The following is a 27,008-nucleotide window of genomic DNA, read 5'->3' on the forward strand; positions in this document are numbered from 1 at the left end:
AATAATAATAATGTCACGTATAATTATTAATAATTGGTCTAGATTTTCAATAAACTATTTGATTATTTTACTACCACGTTAATTGATAAATAGAAATTTTATCTAAATAATAATATTGGGCTGTGAAATATAAATTTTATCTAACAATAATAAACTTAGATATACCCGAATTCCTCAGTCGGGTTATCTCAAAAATACAATTATAAATTTTAATCAATACTGGTAAATTCGAGGACTCAAATGCGTGGCTTCCGGGACAGGTATTTCACTACAACCCCCCTTACTAACGACGGGATCGACTCGACAATTAATAATAACTTTTAATAACAATTTATCCGAGCCAAGAGACAACGCGACGTGCGGATAATAATATAGCTCAACTTGTGAGTACTCACCAAAAAGGGACTCAAACCAAGGCGCTAGATCTACACTCCTCACACTATGCGGGCTCCCGTGTGTCTCCCGATTTTATTTTTACCCAAAACCATCAGGCCTCGTGTCCGATCACGAGGGCCTCTCAAGCCGTTTACTAAAATTTACTAGTCCTACTCACGACCGATATTACAGGGTACCACCCATGCGAGTAAGGGCTATGATCTATTACCAATAATCAATATTATGCTTTTGCGTTTCCTTTGTTACCTGTCCCGATACCCGTTGTTGGACCTTGGCGATAAACACTGAAACAAGCTCATAATATGGTTAAATACCTGAGGCAAAGACCTACGGCAGTAACTATATAAACAATGAAATAATAAAATTACGAATAGTCCAATACAATTTCCTGGAACAAATGTCAAATTAATACTTTAGAACTTATATCAATAATATATAAATTCTCAAATATAAATAATAATAACTGAAATACAATAATAAGTTAGTCAACTTAATACAAAATAGTCAAATTTTGGAGACAAACCGAGTGTGGATCTATTGCCAACACTAGACGCAGAGAGGGACGCACACAAGAATGAAATTCGCGTGACAATGTTTATTAATATATATAGCGCAGTCCCGAGAGATAAAAAAGCTCGAACACAACACGCTGATTTTTCCTTACAGAAATCTGCAAGGTATTTATTAATTTTGTGAATTCGCGAACACAACCCGGATGGGCTCTTGCATTGTTGAAAGGACATATAATGTAAATTTAAAAGGGATTGGACACACACCAATGATTTTGAAAGGAAATTGGGCACACACGAATAAAACTAAAACAGTCAATAATTCGGGATTTCACTATTACATTGTACTAAATAAACAATTTCACTTAGTTCTAGTCCTAACAAAATAAAGAGTTCGGAACCGGAGTAGCGATTCCGGCAAACAATCACTATGCTCGCCGTTAAAATATAACATTAAATTTTGATAAGGAACAGTACCACTCAATACAACAGGGTTCTTGATACAAACGCAAGGGCACTCTGACGCATAAGGAGAAAATATAAATTTAGGAGATCAAAAGGGGTAATCGGCAGAAAATTGATATTTAAAGCCGATACGTATCGAGTCATCGGATCTACTAGGGTTCAACAATAATAACTGCTTCTTGCTTCAATAATTTGAACTGAACTGAACTTGGTCCGCTGTTTCTCCGGGTTCTGAAAGACTTGGTAAATCGCGACTCCGAAAGGGAGTCTGATTTTCTGATTGGTCAGGAAGGTAAATTTTAGTAAGACGTGGCGGCGTTTAAACCGCGTAGCATATGTAATGAGTGAAGCAGTTCTAAATTTTGCAAGCACTGCACTTTGCAGCGTGAACAAGGAGACCCTAGCTTATATCAAGCAACACCGGATACAACAGCTTAATATTCAATTCTATTTCGACGTTTAATTAATTGGCAATAAGTTCTTGCTGAATTTTCTCAAAATAATTGACTAACAAAATCATCAGCAGCGTAAGCTTTAATTTTCAGAACTATATTAATCTCAATAATTAAGTTTAAGAACTCAATTTTAAATCATTGTCTAAATTAATTTATAATAATTAATTTACTGTTGATTAAATCAATCAATTAATATAACGCGTTGTAAGAAAAATTGGCAACTTAATACTTTATAACATAAATTAACTCAAGTAAAATAATTCCAATATCAATTTCAATAAATTCGGTTGTAAAATATCTAAACATAAAAATCGAAAAAGGTTGCGTTCTTTAAAGGGACATTTGCCAGTCCGTTGTTTTGACCTTGAGTGCTCAGATTGACTACAAAGTAAAATATCTATTGACGCTCGATCAAGAATCGATGATGATGATCGCTTGTGCCGGACAGAAGGCAGTCTAATAGACTTTCCTTTCCGGCGCAACTACACCAAGAGCGACGCCGTTCCTCCTTGGACAACAACAATCCCTTTGTAGGACGGCAAGTAAGTATATCTAAAAAGATAACTTACTCCCAACAACAGCTTGACGCGGTAAACGAAGATCTCCGTGCAAACATCCTGGAGGATTCCACCCTGCTCACTGTGAGCCAGGTTGTGTATGGTGCAGCAGTTTCGGCTTTTCCGAGAGAGAGACAATGTCTCTCGATCGAGGCAAGGTTGAAACAGCGCATCTCACAACTTGGCTTGAAAATTGACATGTCCCGGAAACAGGTCTCCCGCATTCAGTGTGTGATTGAGTACGACACAACTCAAACAACATACACGCCCCGAATTCGGCGCATTGCTGCTGAACTTCGGTGGCGTCATCACACACTGAACAAGAGTACTCTTCATGTCATCAAGGAAGAGTCTCTTAATAAATTGCGGGCTCTAGTGGCTGCTAAAAAGTCATTAGAGAAAAGGCTGAAGCGGTTGGTCGACAACTCGTTGTTTCGATCCAGCCCTTCACGGTTTCTGACACCAAAGACCGATGTTACCGGGAATTATCCAACACCTGAGCGGGTGGAAGCTTTTGGACTGAGTTGTATGGAGATCAACCAAACGTGAACGCCAACACTCCAGCTCTGCACGACTTCAAAGTATTCTGTCGGGAACACCGTCGACAGAATGCTGATGAAGAGAGCCCTGCAGTCAGTGTGGATGAAGTTCGTTCAGCTCTAAATGGCAGCAAAAATTGGGCTGCCCCGGGACCAGACGGCATTAATGTCTTTTGGTGGAAGAAGTTTACTTCTACCCACCTCCATCTGGCCCGCATATTTACATCATACATTAGAGCTGACGATCCGATTCCGGACTGGCTTGTAGAAGGGCGAACCGTACTGATACCTAAAAAAGGTGACTTGTCTGACCCTAAGAATTTCAGGCCTATCACCTGCTTGAATGCGGTTTATAAAATTTTTACAAAAATTTTAAATAACCGTATCTTGCAGCAGATAGAGCCTGTATGGCAACAGATATATGAACAACGTGGCAGTAAAGAGGCCTGTCAGGTTGCAAGGAGAACCTGATAGTGGATCGATGCGTCTTACAAGATGCGATCTACTATCAACGCAACCTGTCAATGGCTTGGATTGACTATCGCAAGGCATTTGACTCAACTCCACATGAGTTGATTTTATATCTACTCAAATGCCTGGGAGTCAATCCCGAAATAGTGGAATGTATTCGGCGTACAATGCAGCTCTGGCGAACGCGATTTCACATTGGAAGTGGAAACGCATTGCACGTAACCGGAGTTGTAGAGTACAAACGAGGGGTCTTCCAAGGCGATTCCTTGAGCCCTCTGCTGTTTTGCATTTCACTGCTGCCTATATCTGTTGTTCTCCGTAAAACTCATGGGTACTCTGTGGGGCCTCCGGGTGATCGAAACTATTCGATTACCCATCTGCTTTACATGGATGATCTGAAACTGTATAGCGCTGATAAAGATCATCTACAAGCGGCCCTCAACATCGTAGCAGAGTACACACGAGATGTCGGAATGTCTTTTGGGTTGGACAAGTGTGCGGTCGTACATCTGGCGAGGGGTAAGTGCTCTGATACTGGTGATGATGTCGAATTAGTGGATGGGAGCGTCTTAAGCCAATTAGACGCCGGGGAGTTGTATAGATATCTAGGAATGGAAGAGCACCGCATGCATGCGGTCTCTGAAGTCCGAACAACTCTCCAGAGCGAGTATGTTAGGAGACTCCGGAAAATTTGGTCCTCCGAACTTTCCGGCAAAAACAAAGTCTCAGCTACTAACATGCTCGCTGTCCCAGTCTTACTATACTCTTTCGGTGTCCTGAAATGGACCCGAAAGGATTTACGAGATCTCGACATCAAAACCCGTAAGATCATTAATAAGAATCGGAGCATGCACCCCAATTCATCAGTCGCCAGATTATACCTCTCCCGGTCCATCGGTGGGAGAGGTTTGCAGAGTTTGGAGCGGCTTCACGACCGTTTGGTCCATGGTTTAACACACGAAGTTGTCAATTTCACTGCAGACGAGGATGACTTTCTTATGCAAATTGTACATAAACATGAAAATGCGCATAAGGGGTCATTCTTGTATAAGGCAGCAATATATGCGGCAAGAACCCTTGGTCTTGGAGAAATAAACGCTCTTATGGAACTCCGAAAGGAGGAATTTAAGAGCGTCATCAGGAACGCCGAGGAAAAACTACTCCTTGGCGAACTGATGGACAAGTCCATGCACAGCGTGTTCTTTAAACACGTGCGTGATCATGGCTTGTCCATCCAGCTGACGTTTTCCTTCTTAAAGTCAGCGGGCCTGATGTCCGAGACTGAAGGGTTCATATTTGCCTGCCAAGATGGTGTCATTAACACTCTTGAGTACCGTAGCAAGGTGCTCCAGGTGCAGCTTCCGGACACGTCCTGTAGGAGGTGTAGACAACATCCGGAGACGCTTATGCACCTTTTGTCGGCATGTCCAGTGCTGGCGAGAGGTGCATATATCCAGCGTCACAATGCTGCCCTGAGAGTACTGTACTACTATCTTCGTCATTGCTACGGTATTGACGTGACACCAGTGCTGCCTTATTTGCCAGGAGATATTCCCCAGGTTGTTGAGAATGACAGTTGCAAAATTTATTGGAACATGCCATTTGCAACAACCCGGCGGATAGATCACAACAAACCTGATATTGTGCTCTTCGACAAGGCCACTCGTGACATTTATGTCATTGAGTTCTCGGCCCCGGCTGAATACAACATCTCAGCCAAAGAAGAGCACAAAAGACAAATATATCAGGATCTCCTGTTTGAAATTGGCAAACTTTACCCAGGTTACCGTGTCAAGCTTGTCGTCCTGATTGTTGGCGTCCTAGGAGGGATGAAACAGTCTTTTGTATCCTCACTTGCCAAAGTTCCAGCTTGCTCATCAAAAGCTGAGTTCTTGGCAGTTAGGATGCAGAAGGCTGTTTTACTTGGTTCTCTCCGTCTCTTAAGGGAAATGACTTTGGCCTGCTGTGATCACTAACCGCCTTGTTGTGCGGAGTGGTCCAGCAGTAACGGATGGAGCTCAGGCTGGGCCCTCGGAGAATCGGACTCCGGGGATAACCCCCCTGAGCATTTAATAACAAAATAATAATAATAATAATAATAATAATAATAATAATAATAATAATAATAATAATAATAATAATAAAACCCGGCGGATAGATCACAACAAACCTGATATTGTGCTCTTCGACAAGGCCACTCGTGACATTTATGTCATTGAGTTCTCGGCCCCGGCTGAATACAACATCTCAGCCAAAGAAGAGCACAAAAGACAAATATATCAGGATCTCCTGTTTGAAATTGGCAAACTTTACCCAGGTTACCTATCAAGCTTGTCGTCCTGATTGTTGGCGTCCTAGGAGGGATGAAACAGTCTTTTGTTTCCTCACTTGCCAAAGTTCCAGCTTGCTCATCAAAAGCTGAGTTCTTGGCCGTTAGGATGCAGAAGGCTGTTTTACTTGGTTCTCTCCGTCTCTTAAGGGAAATGACTTTGGCCTGCTGTGATCACTAACCGCCTTGTTGTGCGGAGTGGTCCAGCAGTAACGGATGGAGCTCAGGCTGGGCCCTCGGAGAATCGGACTCCGGGGATAACCCCCCTGAGCATTTAATAACATAATAATAATAATAATAATAATAATAATCCGCGACATTATATCTGCATTCGATAATTTGTGGATATAACGTCGCAGATTTTTTGCTTAAGGATATTACGTCGCGGATATATTGTCGCGCGGAGATATTGTTGCGGATTTATTGTCACGGATATAATAACCTAGGATTATATGACGTAGAACCAACTAATCTATGATCTATACTGTCTCTTTTGTATTAATATCCATGTAAACAGAGAGACATAGTTTAAAATTACGGTGTTTTCGAACATCTATACTTTTCCAAAGCCATTCTTGACTGATAATGAATTTCCAATGTATGTCTGATTTGAAACTTCAATAGGTGCGTGAAATTCCCAGCTTACGAAAATTCGTGTAATGTACATTTGAGATTGCATGAAGCCAATTATTTAGAAACAAAAATCTCAATTAAATAATAAACATGAAAAATTTTTGTTTTCTCCACTAAAACAAAATATTACTAGACAAACGGTATTGGCATAAAAATCTAACTTTATAACAGAGAATCTATGATCTCACGAACGTAGCTGAATATATCATGTATTTCTTACCATCAATAAAATAATTAACTTATAATTTTTGTTTGATTTCAGTATTACAACAGACAGCTAGAATCGTTTGCTATTTTAGCAATTGGGCAATTCATAGACCTGGACTTGGTAGTTACGGAATCGCTAATATCCGCGGTGATCTCTGTACTCATGTAATTTATTCATTCATCGGTATAAGTAACGTCACTTGGGAATATTTCATCTTAGATCCTGACATTGACGTGAAACAAAATGGATTTTTTAATTTTGTCGATTTAAAGAAAAAGTTCCCTGGCTTGCAAACAGAGATCGCCATTGGTGGATGGGGTGAAGGAGGGAGGAAATACAGTGCCCTTGTTAGTAGTAAAGAGCGACGTGACGTATTTATTCGAAGTATAATCGGTGAGTCTGTATCCAATTCCTAATAGAACTTTCTTGAAAGCAAAGAATTAATGTCCACTATTAACAAGATATGGTTTATCGCCAATTTTTTTTTTTCGAAGAAAATTTCTTATTCCTGAAAATAATTTTTTTCCGAAAATTTAAGCACTGTTTGGAACAACTATTTGAAAAATGCCCAGGAAAATATTTTTTTTCTCATTTCGAAAATCTATGAGCTTTTCAGAGCAAAAAACGTAATCCCTTGATTTTTTCAAGAATTCGATCGAGTGAAACAAAAAAACGGCTGGCTAGATTAATTCCGTTCTTTGTAAGGTTTTTGTGGATATATTTAACTGTAAAAGTCACACTTAACATTAGTGGTTTACTCAATAATTTCGATCCAACACTTGATTTTCCAAAAAATCACTAAAAACCCTTTTTTGTGGCATTTTCATATTCATGTAACAAAAAGGAACCATTTTTTTTCGAAAAAGCAATGACTAGTCGTTAAAGAGAATTTTTCGAAGTTCTTGGAATTTATCTTTAACTTTCTAGGCGATTGTTGTGTAACGGGTATTTTTCCGGTTTCCAAAAGGAGTGAATCTTAACCGTTGGTGATTTGGTCAAGACTTACCCAAATATCTATATCCCCTAGCTCGAATGAAATCTCGCCGGAGTCCAGGGCCTTTTCGGAGATGGTTTATATAATTTATAGATGAAATTTGAGCCTGAATATAATTGATATACTATTTACTTTTATTGAAAACAACAAATATCAAAACTTAAGATGATAATACATACAAACTTTATGACAAAATTAAACATTATTCGAACATAACCCGCACACACCGCTTGTTTTTCGTATTTTGGTGCCACCTGGTGGCCAAACTCTGTCTACTACCTTTATAAAGAAGTACACCCTAAATTACGGCCCTATTTTCGCTTAGTCCTGTTTGGGTGTTTGTAAAGCAACCCTCCCCGGCCCTACTTGCCCCTAGTCCCGTCTGGGTGCTTGGAAAGCAACCCTTTCCGGCCCTACGAGGTGGCCAAATTTCCCCCAATGGACAAGTCAGAAACTGGTTCCTGGTCGGAGACGAGGTAGGAGTTCTTTGGTTCCTTCCTGGTAAATGGTCTTCTACTAGGAAGGTTATAACCACTGGGAAACTTGGTTAATTTTTCCGTCAATCAAAATCGCTTTTGTCATTTCCTAGACCTTTCTCTACGAGTGAAAGATCTTGGAAAATTATCGCAATCTATCGCTCGTCGTCAAACTTCAGATTTTTCAACTATTTAAATCTGATCAAATATCAAATTCATCCATCAATTTCAACAGATTACAATAAATTTCACACAAAATCAATTCCATACGAAAGTCGTTCGGGACTTAGAAAGAAATAACATTTGCCAAATAATAATTTTTACCAAAATAATTTCCCATACTAATTTCATTTCTGGGACTTAGTAAAAAGTTAATTCCACAATGAAAATAAATAACAAAATAATTATTCAGATATTTTGAATCTGTTCGTAGATTTTAATTAAATCTTTCTTTCAGGTAAAATAAATTTTTGTTCTTTAAAAGAACAAAAATTATCGCCACGCAGTTTCGCTTATATTAGCTCGTCGGTTTTTACTGCAAACGAATAAGCGGCGAAATTCTTCGCCACCTCTCGCCGCGGTGGCGTACTCAAAAATTCGCGCACATTTTCAAATAATAATAAATCTCAGTCAAATATTTAAAACTAAATAAACCTTTTCATTAAACCAAAAATAATTCGTGATGTTGAATAAACATTATAATAAATGATAATTATTTTCAAACAAAATACAAAAAAAACAACAAAAAAACATCTTTAGTATATTAAATACACTCCGGTATTAATAATGATCATAATAGTAATAACAATGTTAATAATAATAGTAATAATTATGATAATAATAATACATAGAGAATAAATTCTGCTGCTCCGCTATCTCGCTCGCACTCACTCTTTATCATCACAGTTGGATGCTGAGATATCGATAATCAAAGACAAAAAGATCCTTTTCCATTTGAAGACCGATATCTCGGGGAGATGTGGACCTATAAAGGTGAGAGGAAAAAGAAATTGAAGCATAATAAACAAAGTATTAGATCCTTATAGTGGTTAAGCAAAGAAAATTTTTTCCACATCCGTAGACCGGAAAAAACATTTTTTTAATTTCAAAAATTTTTTGGTGCTGGTTTTTCTAAGACTTCTCAAAAACCGCGGTGGATACAAAATTTTTAAGGTCTAATCGAAAAACTAGACACTTAAAGCTATAATTTATTTTTCTTGATTTTCTGTACGACCATTACTCTCAAAGTTACGGCATGTTAAAAATTGCACAAAAATTTGGAATTTTTATTTTTTGATTTCTTAATTTTTTCCAGTAGTGTATGTAGATTTATAAAATTGTCTATGAATACATAAAATCGCAAGAATGATTCTACGGAATTTATAAGGAGCTCAATTGCTTTATAGTTAATAATTATTTCACAATTAAGAAAATAATAGAGGAAAAGTCAGAATTACGAGCTGAAATTTTAATGGAATCATTATTTACTTAGTATATGGAAATATATATTACTGGAAAGCCTGGGTGACAATTTTTAACTTGACAAAACTATTAATTTTTGTGGAATTTAATTTTTTTATAAGTCAATACAGTTTCTATCATTTCATCTGCAAAATACTATCTATTAAAATATTATTAATCATTAAAATAACAGACTTATAAATAAAAAAATATGATCTACTGAATATATAAAGGAGACTTTCTATAGATATAGTCACTCAACACGATATCTCTGAAACTATAAGACCAAGAGACTTGAAATTTGGCAGGTAAATTCCTTTCGCCAAGTAGGGTTCAGCTAAAAACGGATTTTATGAAATTCCATTTACACAGGGGGTCGCGGAGGCGTTAACAATTAAGAATTTCCGTTCTTAAACTGTAGCTTCTATCAACTCGAAATTTAGTAGAAATCTTCTGCAAGAGATGTATCAATAATCTCTGACCAAATTTCACAATATCTCACCTCACAGAAGTTGCGGAGGTGGGTATTAACAATCAAAATTTTAAATTTTCAAGCTATTACTTCTACAGACTCCAAATTTTGTAGGAATTTTATGTAAGTGATGAAAAATACCGGCACAAAATAAAGTGTCCGTACAACGGGCGCCACCTATCTACGGGCATGTTTATCGACCCGCTGGATACGAATTTCAAGTCAGTTTCAGCCGTCCAGCCTTCAATTTCGAGCAAATTGCCAAAAATCCCCAAAAATAGCAAAAATTCAATGTTTTGGCAAGAAAAAAAATTTTGAGATCTTAAGCAAGCATAATTTTTATGTATTTTGATATGTTCAATGCTAATTTCGATCGTACTTTAATCATAAACTTATTTAATTCTAAAAAAATTATCGAATATCCTCAAAAATTCAAAAAATTGTGATTATTTTGGTACAAAAAATTTTGTGGACCCGGATTGACGAAGATTTTTATGTAATTTAATCTGCTTGATCTGATTCTGCAATAATTTTGGCACATAGTCCCCTCAAACATTGATAAAACTCCAAAAAAACCGATAAAATAACAGAAAATTGCTGCTGAAAAATGGAAAAAAATCTTTTAAATACAATCAAATGAACTTCTTGTATTTTTTATTTCTAAAATACATGATTAAGATCTAAGAATGTACACAAATTGGATTTTCAACGGTTTTTCGAGGGTATTTTACTGTTTTATTCCCAAATGATCTCCGACGTGGAAACCGCTTCTTCCACCTTTTCCTGTATTTAGTAAAAATTTGCCATCGTGTTGAGATTTTAACTTTTTCGATGTGCAGACTTCATTTCAGTGCCTGATCGCATTATACTTGTAACCAGGGCACCTCCTCGGGGTGACGATGGGCAACCGAACCATCTGGCAAAGTCCCTGGGTTAACAGCATGTGTGCTGTCATTGCAGGTACAAGTAATGAGTAATTTACAATGCAGGAATTCAGAAACCCAGCATCGGCGTCTGGTCAGAGTGAGATAGCAGGCCCGCAGGCATCGTCATCCAGCAATTGCAGCTCTTCAGTAGTGGGAAACTTGGCGACTGGAGAGTATACTATTACAAGAAGCAATTTCCATCTATGCATTAAGAGTCCTGATCTATTTGTTACGTTTGTAGGGAGTTTGAGCCGCTAAAAAACCGCAGAGCGTTTTCAGATAGATTAAAACAAAATTATAAAGAATGCTTATGCATTGAAATTACAAATTTGGATTCTGCCTGGGCCCCACACTTTGTTTCTAGTCGATGTAATATTTTGCTGACATGATGGAAAAAAACCAAAAACAGAGAACACTTGAAATTTACAATTCCAATATTCTGGGCTTCACCAACTAGTTCGCATGACTGTTACTTCTGTATGACTGAAATTGCCGGTTTTACTTCGTTAAATAGAAGTAAAATACAGTACGCTAATGTTTTATCAGCTGTTAAGCCACAGAAAACAGTAATTGTTGATGAAACCAAAGCTCTTGAAGAGATGGAAGTAGAAAAAGAAGAAGTTCCAATGGAAAAAGAAGAGAAAGAAGAAATTTCTGAAAATGAAAATCCCAAAGATAAAGATTTCATGCCAGATGAGAAAACAAGACTCTGAAACATTTAGTCGAGAAGAACTAAATGATCTCATACGAGATTTTAATTTTCCTAAGGATGGAGCTGAATTACTGGCATCAAGACTGAAAAATAAAAGTTTGTTAGCTAAAAAGGTAATGGCTTACTTTTATCAGAATAAAGAAGAGGAGTTCCGGATATTTTTCACAAAGGACGATGAGAACTCAGTGGTGTACTGTTCCAATGTTAAAGGCTTGGTTAATGAATTGAAGCCTAATATCTATAAAGACGATGAGTGGAGACTCTTTATAAATTCATCAACGAGAAGTCGAAAAGTTGTCTTGCTTCACATTGGAAACATGTTAGCGCCAATTCCAATAGCCCATTCGACGAAGCTTAAAGAGAGCTATAAATATTTGGGAATTATATTGGATAAGATATAGTATTCAGAACACCCATGGCAAATTTGCGGGGATTACAAAATCGCATCACTTATTTTAGACCAACAATCAGAATTCACAAAATATTTTTGCTATCTATTGTAACAGTGTAAAATTACCCTAAATCAACAAGTCGCCGGATATCGATAATTATTCGACATAGCACTGGCGCGTCTCGATCTTAGGGCCTAAAGGAAGAATAGGAGGGGGTAGTTTTGGGTTATTTTAGGTGAGCAGTGCAGTGAAAAAGGGAGAAGTCGTGTGACCGCCAAAGAGAGTGCTACTTTTATTCAATCGTTATAATTTTATAAACAATTAATTTAGGAACGAGTGATTAATTTGATGCTTGAAAAATTATCGACAAGCATTTTCTCGTGGAATTTTGGTCGAGCGTCGATATATTTTGCATCACAGTAATTCCAAAGATCCAAGGTCAATAACTATCAAACTAGCGAATGTTTTAAAATTAACATTGAGTGTGTCGACTTTAGATGATTTTGTGAACGAAAATTTGTGCATGAAATTTTTTCGAAAATGGTATTAAGAAGTATTAATTAATTAATTAATAAAAATAATTTACATTGCAGAATATTTTATTACGTGCAAATTAATTAATTTTGGGCTTAAGTCCGTAGATTAAGACGAATTAACATAACTGAAAATTAATAGTTAACAGCGTGGACATTAAGTCCAAGAATTTAGTTATTTTATGTTGAAGAATTGCACTAATAATTTTGGTTATAATTAATCAATTTTCGTCGTCGAGTTTCGAATAATTTTTGAATTTGATTATTAATTATTAATTGAGATTAAATTAAGTATCAAAAATAATTCTCGGCTAGAACAATTTTTATGTCGGTAGATTATTGAGACCTTTATCGTCATATTTTTAATCAATTAAAACAAGATATTAAGACCTCTTGTAATTAAATATTTATTGTTGTATTATTAAGATCACGGCAATAAATTAGTTGGGAATCTCAATCTAATTTAATGTATTTAATCAAAAATTAAATTAGCAGTCGGAAACTGGGAAATTAGAATAATTAGTTCAAGGTTATATAAATTCAAGGTTACAAGAAATTTGGTTGTTAATTGAAAATTATTGTTTAATTGAAGTTAATGATTGAATCATTTTATTAAGTAAACTTTAATTAATTAAAAAGTGTGTGTGTATATGTGTTTTATAGAGAAGCGAAAAAAATCTTACAATAGCACCGTCATCATTGAAAGATGATGGTCGGTAGTGTGGGATTCTTACTCATTAAAAAAAACTCCTCTCTTCTTTTCCGTTTGTGAGGGGATAGTACGGAGATGACTGGATTTCAACCGCGTTAGCACTACTTCAATCCAGTCCATAATGCGTCTCAAGACGCTTACTCCTGGTTACTGGTCTCTTTTTGCGTTTTTTTCTTTTAGAAGGCGCTGTGCGTAGGCTGCAACAGCTGACCAGTTTTCTTCTCTGAGTATGCAGGCTATTAAGCTCTCGGGGGAGAATGTGGTGCCTATAATTTCTCCGGTGCTGTTTCTGTAGTCCTTCTATCGTACACGCTCAAACCTGAGAGCGCCTCGCCGTTGTGCTGCTGCCGGTAGGTCTTCTGTTTTAATATGTCCACCCATATCTCCGGCCCATAGAGCAGTACCGAATGGACTGCTTCCAGAAGGACTCTTTTTTTTGGCTCTTGATCCCATAGTGTTGGCTATCATTCTTGCTAGGCTAGATACTGTCTTACTGGCTTTCCTGCATGTATTGTCTAGGTGTTCGCGAAAAGATAGTTTCTCGTTCATCATTACCCCTAGACAGCGTAGCGCCCTTGTTGACGTCAATGTTGTTTCTCTTGTGTCCACAGCAAATGGTTTTGGGAACCATTTTTGACGTGTCAGAACGACCATCTCGGTTTTGTGCTCGGCGAGTTTCAGGTGGTGTTTGTCAAGCAATCTCGACGGCGTCAATGGTTTTCCTAACAAGTAGTTCAGCTTCTTCTATACTGTCTACTACTATCGTGGCCGCAACGTCGTCTGCAAAGCCCGTTAGTTCTACTTGCTTTGGCAGCGGAATTTCTAGGAGCTCGTCATAGTCCGCGTTCCATAGATCGGGCCCTATTATTGAGCCTTACGGTACGCCAGCTGTTATGGTGTATTCTTGTGACCTTCCGTAGTTTTCGCTATCAGCTTTCTTTCATTAAGGTAGCTGTCGACTTATGATAGATTCTCTAGCTTCGCATCAAATTTGTGCTCCAGTGCGTCTAAAATATCTCCCCAATTTGCGCTGTTGAGGGCGTTTTTAACGTCTACTGTGAGAAGAAGACATACTTTACGAACTTTGAGGCGACTAGACCATGCTTGCTTTCCTATCTTTATGAATTTTTCGATTGCTTTGTAACATTTTTACCTGCTCAGGTTGGCCCTTAATCAATTTTATAAATAAACTAACAAAACTAACAAACAATATAATTATTAGGGCGCCACCAGGATTTTTAATCACGGTTCCTGGAACCGGTTCAGAGCTGAGAAATCTTTTCTTAGGGTAGAGAGAGAGTGGAGGAAGGTGCTGTTGAATAATAAATAATTAATTAACAAGATTGATCAATATTTATTAACAATAAAAATTAACAACTTAAGCGCTTATAAAAAATTAACTAAATTTCACTCACACACTCACACTACAATTGACTAAAACTTATAAACTATAGCCTAACTAACGGCTAACCAGGACCAACGAGTCTCTCTGCGCAAAGACTGCAGTGCGACAGATACCGTCTAGCCTAACTAACGGCTAACCAGGACCAACTTAACACTATTAATACTCTCTATCACGCATGACCCACACTAATCTTCACAGACATAACCCACACTTGTATGATTTTATTGTATAAATTTTATTTTAACAAAATTGACTGTACTTAATTTTAGTTAAATATTGTAAACTTAATTATTCAATCATTAGTTATTAGTAAGACGATAATTCCAAATTAACAATAAAATTCCATAAGGCTTAACGAACACTCGATTGTAAATTTTAACTCTGTATTAAAATATTAGATAGATTAAAATTCCTATTGTCATGGTCTTAATAATATAACAATAATTATTTCGAACAAAAAGTCTTAATACCCTGAATTAACTTTTGCTAATTAAATCAATCACGATAAAATTTTTACAATCGCATTCAAAATTTTTGACACAAGTTTAATTAATTAATTCTGACTAAATCTTTCCTGTGATATTCTTGACTCAAAATAACTGATTTCTTGGACTTAATGTCCACGCCGATAATTATCAATTTTTAGTAACTTTTAATTTAATTACTTCACGGACTTCATCCCCGAAATTAATAAATTTACACGTGACAAAATAATTTTACAATATAAAATATTTTCAGTAAATAATTGTTAATATAAAATTCTTAATAATTTTCTAATCGTTTTATCAATCATAAAAAAATTTGAAACAAGTTGAAATATTCAAATTTATTTGCTAGAACATTCGCTAGCTAAGTTTTACTTGACCTTGGGTATTGGAATTTATTGCGACACAAAAATGTATTGATGCTCGACCAAAATTCCACGAACAAAAGTTTGTCGATAATTTTCAAGTAACAAAAATTAAGCAATTTTACTAAGTTAATTGTTATAAAAACTACAACAATAAAATTAACGAAATTTTCGGATGTTAATTGATTAATTGATAAATTTCTAGTTGTTAAAATTTTCCCGCAAGGTCGATTGAGTGATTCTAGGATATAAGCCCCCATGAAAATCACTAAATCCAAACTAGCAACTGTTCAACTATTATTTATAGAAATAATCGTCGATTAAACGATCCAATTGATAAATAATTAGGAGAAGTAACTAGGTATTAGGTAAACCGCGATCCACTTCTTTCCCACAGAGTAATAATTAATACCTTGACGAATAAAATGATGATCTAGCTCTCTTATTGAGGATGAAGTCCTGGTTGTAGTTGGCTTCCTTCGTCTCGTCACTACTCCGGGGATCGGTCCTTCTCGATTTCCGTGGCATTCAGTCTGGCGGTCACACTACTTCTTCCTTTTCCACTGCACGGCTCACCTATTTTAACCCAAAACTACCCCCTTCTATTCTTCCCTTAGGCCCGAAGATCGAGACTTGCCAGTGCTATGTCGGATAATTATCGGTATCCGGTGACTTATCGATTTAGGGTAATTTTACCCTGTTAAAGCTTCAATATAGAACGGCCTTTCCGGAAGCCATGTTGGTTGGTGACAAAGCCTCCGGCACGTTCGATGTCATTACGGAGTCTTTCTTGTATAAGCTTTTTAAGCAGTTTTCCAGCAATATCCAGCAAGCAGAGTTGTCTAAACGACGGAGGCGTTACGGGGGTTCCCTTACTATTGTCTAGAAGAACCAGACCGCGGAAAACGTGCCAGTTGACAAGCATGCATAGTAGGTGTTCAAGAGTATGTCTGGGTATTCCAGGGCTACAGTCTTGATCACCGATACTGCGATGCCATTAGGGCTAGGTGCCTTTCCTGTCTTGAGAGGCTTACCTGCGTTTTGTAGTTCCTTGATTGTAAAGGGTGTTGCTTTGCCGTTTTAAACGTGGTGTTTCTCCTCCCGCGGCGGGTGTTTGGGGGAAAGCTTCGCTACAATGCTGTCCATTACGGCAGGTAACTTCGGCGCTTCTCGTGAAGCCTTTCCAAATCGTTTGGCGACAATCTGGTAGGCATTACCACAGATGTTCTTGTCTAGATCGTTACAGATCTCTTTCCACAACCTTGCTTTACTTGCTTTGATGGCTCGGTTTGGCGTCTTTTTGGCATGCTTGTACTCATTTGAATATAAGTCCTGGCTATAGACTCTAAATTTGATAGTAGTTGTCTACATGTGATATGGAAATGATCTAAGAACGGATTATACACCAAATTACCTCCAATAAAGATCGCGGGGATGGGTGTTAACAATAAAAAAAAAAGATGTGGTGTCGTGGGACACCAGGTAGGAACGAAGTTCCTTCGGTTAATGTAGAATCGACACAATTTGCGAAAAAAAAATCGTGCTAAATTTTATGTAGGTTTTCTTCATTTTTTTCTCTTAAATTTTGCTGATTAGTTTTTATTTAAGTACAGAAAAGTATTTAGGAAATTCAGTATTTTAGGAAATAATAAATTAAGTAAAATAAAAAAAAATCGTAATTCAAATTATCAACTAAAATAACAAAATATGTCTCTTTATTTTTGTTTGACAAGATAAAATTACATAGAAATATGTATTCATGTATTCATGACATCATGAATTCATGAGTATATCGCGTGCCTAAAGGTAAAAAGGCTTATTACAATTTATGCGCCCTTTTACCTTTGCAAAGGTAAAAGGGCGCATATTTTTTTTTATTGCCAATTAAGTAGTAGACACATTCTACACTTAAAATTGAAAAAAAAATTTGAAAAGTGAAAGGGCGTATGTTTTCAATTATAAGCTCTTTTACTTTTGAGAATTCAAAATTTTGATGATCTAACGGTGAAAGGGCGTATAATTTTTTTTCGACCCAGTTTACAAAAGGACATATTCGTAGATTAAAAATGTGAAAAAAAACTTTCTGTGGTAGTATCGGCGTAAAACCTCAACTGTACAATTTTTGAAAGTTACGAAAGAAAATATATCCAAAAAACAATAAACAAAAAACATGAACAATTATCATGAAATTATAATGTTTGAAGAAAACTAGGAAATTTTAAAATATTCAAATGTTATAATTTTAAAATATTACAATGTTTAAAGAAAAGCGGCAAATTTCCAAATGATTGAATGTTACCGACTTTTTTCTTTTCACAGATTTTTACGTTTCAGACAATTTTAAAACGAATGGCAAAAAAAATTTTTTTCATACGCCCTGTCACCACAAATCCCTATTAACCCTATAACGGGTTTTTCGACCTCGTGCGTTAGCGAGGCCGAAGTCCGAGATAAATAAATTTGGCCTACCTGCTTTATTATTGTTGGGCGCCAGGAGCTAGGCTCCACTCACGTCGTGTCCAGCTTACTCAGACCGAGACTTTTCGTCAGGGTGGCGGGTAAAAGGTGCAACCTAAATTAAAGAGGAACTAGGAACGATCGTCCGGGTACTAATAATTCGCCGAAATCTTATTATTAATTCTAATTTATTGACAAAATAAAATAAGTGGTCGCCGGAATAACAAAATCACAATAATCAATGGATCAAATTTCGCACGCCGCAATTAATTCAATTATTAATAATTAACTTCATTGAAGAACAAGCCGCAAGAATTTAATTAACAAAAATAACTGTCCAAGGAACCTCAATATCAAAATCACAATTCATCCATTAACAATAAAATTCCCAAAAATAAACCAAAATCGAATGCTGCGATTAATTTACTAGATCGTAATTAAATTTTTGCAAGAACTAAAATCAACGTCGCATTTAATTTCAATCATAATTAAATAAGTCCAAAAAAAAATAACCGTCGCAAACTTTAACTCCCAGTAATTAGTTGAGTTACACAATTAATTGTCGCATAATGGTATACTTACTAGTAATTATTTAAATTGACTATAAGTCTCGTCGCAAATACTTTAATTGTTAATTATTAATTAAGTCAACAAATTAGTCGTTGCTAAATTGTGCATTTAGTAATTTGTAATTAACCAACAGTTTTATTTTATCGCAAGAACAAAAGAAATCTAATTGACAATAATTAATTAAATTAGGCAAATTAATCGTCGCACAATTATTAGTCAATAATCGTGATTAAATTAAATAACTATTCTTCAGTAATAATAATTCAGTAAATCCAACACATTATTCGTCACAAAATTGTTTAATTACGAATACTTAATTAAATTGGATAAATTAATCGTCGCCAAAAATATTTAATCAATTTTAATTAATTAAGTTAAACAAATAAAGTATCCTTGATACCTCAGACACCTTCGCAATAAATGTAGTTATCCAAAATACGTATGAAATACTCCCAACAAATTTAGCGTCGAATTTTTTTTTTAATTAATTAAATTGATTTTGTCAACACAAAATTCTTAACCGACGCATTACCCGCACGACCGAAGCTCAATAATCGGGATTATGACAGTCACACATAGGAATGTGAATAATCACTACAACAATTAGTATTGGTACCAGAAATACCTCGTGGGATAATCTCCAGAATAAATGCACCAAAACAAAATTAAAATAAAAAAAAATTAACAACAAAAAAAAATTAAGTCACTCGCCCTCCTCGTCCGAGTAGGTGAATCCCACGAGATTTTTCAGAGACGACACCACTTACCCTGGTAGAAGGCGTCGTTCTCCCAAAAAAAAAATTACAGCAATGAAAAATACAGCAGATAGCTATCGTCCTGGCTGGGTCGCACGGCTCCGTCGTCCTCGGCTTCCACGTCGAATTGACCTCCGAGTCACAACACGATGTGATGTACAAGAAAGAAAGGAAATTTCCAACAATGGAAATTGCGTCGGTCACAATAGTTGTCACATCAACTCTCACGTCGTAGGTTATTGCTCAAAATTATCGATAATCCGTCGCAAGGATACTTAATTATTATTCACGTCGTCGTAATAATTACTTTCAATCAATAAGTAACAAAAAAAAAAAAAGTGTACAGCAACTGACAAAACCATCCAAGAAAAATCGCAGTGTAAAAGCAACCTCAAAAAATCAGCGTCCGTTTATTGTCACGGGAACACGTGGAAGAAGGAAACATGGCTTGGTTGTTGCCCGCCTGGCTGCACTCCCCTCTCTCTGGGCCCTTGATTCTCTTGACGCTCCAGAGATGGCTCTGCCTGTCTAATTTTCCAATATCGACTTATTTGATATATTGGCTGGAGCATTGGCTCGCTCAACAGCCAGCTCAACAACTCCGCGCCTGCGCTACTCGTTCAGCCCCGTAGACTGACCAGTCCGTCGTTTGATCCTCAGGTCAGCTTTCCGTCGTCGGTGATTCTCTTGGGGTTATCCCACGTCAATGACGCTGGTCGATGATCCTCTTCTCAGGTAAAATGGCCGTCGTCTATCGTACCGAACAATACTTCTTATCTTAAGACTAACTTATTATCTTACTTAAATGATTAACCGCAATTTAAATTTATTTCGCGCGCAGTTGAGCTTCGATCAATTTTACCCGCGCGAGGGCGACTCGGTCGCGGCGAATCCAACTAATGACCTTCCTCACAACTGGAAAATTTCTTTATTTAAAATAAAATTAAAGATAAATAAGGAAACAACTTATTAACAGGTGACGCTAAAAGCGGCCTGTTACAACCCTTAGCTATAAGCTACTTTACTTTCAAGCACGCGATATACCATGCATTGGCGGGGTGGAGTGGTAATAGAGAGAGAAGGGATGAAAGAACGAAAAGAAAGAGGGAGAAAGAGAAAAGTATTATACACTACTCGCTTGTGTATACGACTGTCGCGCATGCGCACGTCTCTATTAACGGTTTTATTCCACGGACTTTTTCTGACGGTTTTACTATCACATTGGTAACTTCCCGCTAAGGAAATTGAAAATTTTCAAAAATCGGAAAGTTATTGGTTTCACCCCGTTTTTCGAAAATCGAGTTCTCATCAGATTTTGAGGTTTTGAGGTCTCCGGAAGCTTCCCTGAATGTTTCCGCGATGATGTCCGTATGTCTGTGTGTGTGTGTTTTTTTTTTTTTTCCAAAGAGGTACGAAGAAAAGATCTTCAAAAGACACCGCTATCGTTAACTCTGCTGCCCATCTTATGGCAGATATCGATGGTCGGTAGTGTGGAGATTTTTACCCACTAAAAAAAAACATTCCTCTTCCCCTCTCCCCATAGATGGTACAGGGAGGACTGGATTGGAACCGCGTTAGCATTACTTCAATCCAGTCCGTGGTGCGTCTCACGACGGCTACTCCTGGCTACTGGTCCCTTTCTGCGATTTTTTCATTCAGAAGGCGCCGCCCGTAAACTGCAACAGCTAACCAGTTTTCCTCTTTTTCGATCATATAAGTCACCAAGCTGGAGGGGGAGAGCCTGGCGCCTATGATCTCTTCGGTGTTACTTCTGTAGTCTTTCCACCGAGGACACTCGAAAAATATGTGTTCGGCGTTGTCAATTTGGTCCGGGCAATATTTGCATGTCGGTTTGTCCTGTAGTTTCATCCTGAAGAGATAGTTATTGAATTGGCCATGGCCTGTCAAGAGCTGGGTCAGAAAAAATTCCGTGTCCCCGTGTTGTCGAGAGAGCTAGAAGTTTATGTCCGGAATCAGGCGCGCCGTTCATCTGCCCGTCTCCCCTGACGTCCATCGGTCTTGCCACTCCTGTCGCGTTTCCTTTTTTATTCTCGTCTTTGTCTCCTTAGAGTTGTCACCATTTCTGTTAGCGTCATAGAGCTTGGCTCTTTCAAACGCTAATAAGTCGACAGGTGTAGCTCCCGCAATGACCAGTACTGCCGCTACAGAGACGGTGCGGTATGCGCAGGTAATCCTGAGAGCCCCTCGACGCTGAACCGCTGCCATCTTACGCCGGGAGGTCTTTTGCTTTAGAATATTCGCCCATATCTCAGCTCCGTAGAGCAATACTGAGTGGACTGTTTCCAAGAGGACCCTTCTCTTTTTGGTCCGTGGTTCTGTTGTATTCGTCATGATTCTTGAAAAACTGGATACCGTCTTGTTGGCCCTGGTGCATGCATTGTCGAGGTGTTCTCGGAAAGAGAGCTTCTCGTCAATTACCACTCCCAGATAACGCAATGCTCGTGTAGATGTCAATGTTGTTTCGCCCGTGTCAACGACAAAAGGTTTTGGGAACCACTTTTATCGGATCAGGACGACCATCTCAGTTTTTTGCTTGGCGAGTTTCAGGTGGTGTTTCTTAAGCCAATTTTCCGCGGTATCAATGGTTTTTCGAACAAATACTTCCACCTCCTCGGCACTGTCCACTACAATTGTAGCTGCTACATCGTCTGCAAAGCCCATGAGTTCAACCTGCTTTGGTAGAGGAATTCTCAGAAGCTCATCGTAGTCAGCATTCCATAAATCGGCCCCCATAACCGAGCCTTGAGGAACGCCAGCAGATACGTCGTGTTCCTGTCAGCTTTCCGTCGTTTCCACAATCAGCCTTCTCTCATCGAGGTAGTCGTCGATTATTGTCAAATTTTCTGGTTTCACTTTAAACTTGTGCTCCAGAGCATCTAGAATATCCTCCCAATTCGCGCTATTGAAGGCGTTTTTAACGTCAAACGTGAGGAGAAGGCACACTTGGCGAGCTATGAGGCTACCAGTCCATGCTTCCCGTACCGTTTCTGTGACTTTTTGAATCGCGCCGATTGTCAATCGACCTTTTCGAAAGCCATATTGGTTGGTGGCAAGTCCTCCAGCTCGATCAATATCATTGCGAAGTCTGCTTTGTATAAGATTTTCAAACAGTTTTCCGGCAATGCCTAGCATGCAAAGTGGTCTAAACGACGATGGCATTATAAGGGTTCCCTTCCCTTTGTCTAACAGGACCAATCTCGGCCGCTTCCAGACCGTAGGAAACGTGCCGGTTGCCAAACACGCATTGTAGGCACTCATAAGTATGTGCGGATATTCCAGGGCTCCAATCTTGATCACCGAGGCTGAGATGCCATCGGGGCCTGGTGCTTTCCTAATCTTGATGGTTTTTGCTGCGTCTTGCAATTCCTTTATAGTGAAGGGTGTTATTTCGCTGGTTTTTGCATATCGTCTCTTTTCTCGCGGTGGGTGCTCGGGAAACAACTCCGCCACGATGCTGTTCATTGAAGCAGGAGACTTCAGCGCTTCTGGAGACGCCTTATCAAGTCGTTTAGTAACAATTTGGTAGGCTTTACCCCAGAGGTCATTGTTTAGGTCGTTGCTGATGTCTTTCCACAACACCACTTTACTTGCTTTGATGGCTTTATTCAAAGCCTTCTTGGCCTGTTTGTACTCCATCGAGTATATGTCTTGGTCAGGGGAACGTTTTGCTGCTCTCGTTACTCTCCTACGTAGTCCAAGGCATTTTTTCCGAAGATCTGCTATGTCTTCAGTCCACCAATACACCGGCCTATAGTAGCCTCGCCTTTTCATCCGTGGCATGGAAGCATCGCATGAGGCGGCGATCAGTCCCATCACTCTTGACACTAAATTTGTCGTTTCATTACGGCTATTCGGAGTCGGGCTGTCCTGAAAAGTAGACGAACTTCGTATCAGAGAAGTTCGCAGCTTCTCTAAATCGAGCTTCCTGACATTCCACTTCCGCGGTTGATAATCGTGTCGTGTTATCGGAACGGAAGCAGTTTGAATGCTGAATGTCACATACTAATGGTCTCTGCCACTATATTCTTCGGATACGGTCCAGCCTTCAATCATAATCGCAATCTTTGGAGTCGCCAACGTAATGTCGAGTATAGATTCCCGGTATCCTGGTCTTCTAAAGGTGGTAGTACTTCCGGTGTTCAGCACTATGAGGTCCGTCCTTGCTGCGAAGTCCGCTATTTCGTTTCCTCTGGTGTCGGAGGGTTCAGCGCCCCATTCAGCTGATTTTGCGTTGAAATCACCAGCTACGATGACTTCCCCATCGAACTTGCCGATAGTATCCTCTATGTTTGCAATTTTCTGTCGAAACACACTAATCCCTTCATTGGGTGAAAGGTAGACGCTTACAAAGTAAGTCTTGGGGGTTTTGATCCAGACGAAGCCTTCTCCGCCTCCGCTGTCATTCACGGTGGCCTTTTTTGAGTTTATGATCCAGATTGCTGCTGTTCCAGATTTATCTGCGAACCATGTATTACCCTGAATATTTAAATATTTCTCGCAGATAAGGCAGATGTCGATCTTGTCTTCAAAGATACGCTGGCGCAGAAGATTTTGCGCTAAGGCGCACCTATTCAGGTTACCCTGTAATAAGAGCGTCATTTTTGTTCTTTCGTGGCTGCAGCAAGTGCGGTGCGAAATGTCTTACACGCTCCGGAATCGGGTATATAACCTAAGCCATCCTGAACGTCTTTGTCTGCCGTACAAAGGAAGCACTTTGGCTTTTCTACGCAGTTTGTAGATTTGTGGTTATCTCCGCCACATTTATAGCAGCATTTGCTTCTGTCAGGGCCCGTACAATTCTCTGTTCGGTGACCGAACCCTTGGCATTTAAAGCATCGGGTTACTTTCGCAACTGGGCGTATGCGGCAGTTAACCCAGCCAATCTTTATACGGGCCTTGTTGAGGGCTTTAGTCGCATTGGCTTGGTCGATCTCGCAGAAGGCTGCCCGATTACCTCGTAGTGTGGGTTTTGTCAAATTCACCCGTTTGATCTCTAGGCTGTCTTTGAATTCACGTTTAAGTGCTTCGCAGACTTTGCTCTCGGTAGAGATTTCATCCAAGTCGAGGATCTCAATCGTTGTTATTGGTGTTAGCGTTTTGAACGTGCCGATGTTTGCAGTGGCTGACCTTACTGCATCGGTGAAAGCCTTGCTGTCCTCGGTCTTTCGAGCCATTTCAAGGAGAACGCCTCCGTGCCTCGTCCTTTTAATAGACCTTATGTCTACTCCAGTCTCTGTTGGGCTAACCTTGGCCTTGATTTCCTTGAGGAGATCGGTGTACGTTCGCCCTTCAGCTGGTTGGACAAGCACATCCTTTGTTCTTGTCTTTTTCCTTCTCGGTTTTTTTGAGCCACCCTTACTTGGCTGATTTGGGCTTCAGTAGTTTTTGCCCCTGGCTCCTGTTCTCTTTCCTTCTTTTTCTTTTGCCGTGTCACCTCGATCCAGGCATTATCTCGGGCTGTATTTTTCTGTGCTGGCTTGTCGATTGCAGAGGAAGAGCTGGGTGTAGACAGCAGCCTCTTCTTTTTGTTCTCTTTTTCTTGCTGTGGTTTCTCAGGAGTGACCAAAAACGCTCGTGGTTTTGTGGTCGTCTCTGGAGATGTTTGCGTGGTTGTCGCCGACATCGATGCTGGTTTGTTGGCCAACTTATATGCCGTGGCAATGGACGCTACTAATTTTCTGAGTTCATGATGGAGATTTCTCTTGTCCTTTATGAACTCGGTCAACGCTTCGATCTTGCTGCCGAGCCGTTCCATTGGCGATTGTTGGCCGGTGATAGTCGGTAGAGAGTTGATCCTCCCTCGGTACGTGTTAGTGTTGACTCTGCACCGCAGACGATGTTTGAATGTTTTCTGACATTTCATATCATCTTTTTTCTAGGTTTTGGTCCACCCCGAGTATTTTATTTCCTCGGTACCCGACGTATCTGGCGCGCAGGTATGACGAGTATCCTCCTATCCGCCACCTGGGGAGGCGCCCGATGCGGGACCCAGCAAGCCCGACACGGGTGTGTGTGTGTGTGTGTGTGTGTGTGTGTGTGTGTGTGTGTGTGTGTGTGTGTAACCCTTTTATAACTTTTGAACGGCTCGACAGATTTTATCGCGGTTGGTGCCATTCAAAAGGGCTTGACCAAACTTAGATTTTGAATACACTTCGAACCGATTCGGACCGGTAAATTTTGAGAAAGCTCAAAAAAACTACAAAAAAAATTTTTTTTAAATGTAGTTTTTTTGGAATTACTTTCAAACGGCTGGATCGATCGATTTCAAAATCTAATCAGCTCTTAACATCAAAAAACCACGTCGATCGCCATCAGCCCAGTTAAAATCGGTTAATTCGTTCGTGAGTTATCGTTGTCGAAAAAAAAACCGAGAAAAGTGTTTCTTCGGAATAGCTTCGAAATTCCGAGTTTGATCAATTTGAACTTAAAGATTCCTCATGAGACTTGAAAAACTGTCTCGAATGCCGTCAACCACGTGAAAATCGGTTTATTCATTTAAAAGTTATTGCGGTTTCAAAATTTTAAAAATTGTGTTTTCTTAAACTTCTATCAGACTTTTGAGCTGGAAGAGTTCAACATGACACAAAAATGCTGACAATTATCAAGTGTCATTTATTTTAATTTAATTACTTTACGGACTTAATCCCCAAAATTTACTTAATTTATAGTTATTAGAATAATTTATAATACAATAATTTCAATAAAAACTCCTAATAAAATATTCTTAATATTTAATTCTTAAATAATTTTCCGATCTATCTTATTTTCAGTAATAAATTCTAAATATAATAATCTTAAGAATTAATTCTCAATATAAAATAATCTTAATAATTATCTACTCATTTGTCAGTTATAAAATTCGACACGAGTCGAAACAGTAAATTTTTATTTGCTAGAACATTCGCTAGGTAAGTCTTGCTTGACCTTGGGTATTGGAATTTATGCGACACGCAACTGACGCTTGGCGAAAATTCCAGGAACAAAATCTGTCGATTATTTCCAATGACAAAAATTAATCAATTTTACTAAGATAATTATTATAAAATTAATTTAACGATTTTTCAGATGTTAATTAATTACTTGATAAATTTTTTTTTTGACATTAAAATTTCCCCGCAAGGTCGATTAAGTGATCCTCGGGTATAAACCCCCATGAAAATCACTAAATCCAAAACTAGCAAATGTCCTATAAGTAATTTATTAAATTAAAAAAGGAAAAGAAGAGGAATGATAGACCGAGTATAAACCGCGGTCCATCCTCCGCCCACGGAATGAATAATGTACCTGGGTAGTCGTTTTACTCCTTTCACGAATACTATCTGCCGTGGTGAGTCTTCTAGGTGCAGGTTGTAAATTCCCTTTTTCTTATTCTCCACTCCGGGTATGTCTTGACTTGAAATTCGGTATATTCCTGTAACAGTGCAACAATTAGACTCCTCGCCTAAGAGATTGAAACGAGAATCTTAAAACAACATCGCAGCGTTCCGAAAATACGCTTGCGAAAAAAATAATTACCTGCTATTCCGTAGTGGTGACCGGTGCAGCTGACTACCAAACCTCTTCTGATTCTGTCACTCTCCAACTACCGAATACTTACCCATTCCACTCCCCTCTTAATTACTATACGGAAGACCCGAAGATCGGGGCGCGCCAGTGCTGAGTCGACTTATTATCGATCTCAGGTGAATTATCGATTTAGGGTAATTTACC

At 38.5% G+C, this 27,008-nt stretch overlaps 1 protein-coding gene across 1 annotated transcript in view; it reads left to right on the forward strand.

The window, feature by feature from the left end:
• LOC141537283 (endochitinase-like) overlaps positions 1-27,008 on the forward strand; it is a 235,377-nt gene that overhangs the window by 60,060 nt on the left and 148,309 nt on the right. Inside the window, exon 3 of the mRNA XM_074258174.1 lies at positions 6,617-6,955. Coding sequence (XP_074114275.1) covers positions 6,617-6,955 — 339 coding nt within the window. The remainder of the gene's footprint in view (positions 1-6,616; positions 6,956-27,008) is intronic.

Source organism: Cotesia typhae, unplaced genomic scaffold, assembly GCF_013202065.1.
Source record: "Cotesia typhae breed Kobodo isofemale line unplaced genomic scaffold, CoteBio_Ctyphae scaffold_70, whole genome shotgun sequence".
NCBI lineage: Eukaryota > Metazoa > Arthropoda > Insecta > Hymenoptera > Braconidae > Cotesia > Cotesia typhae.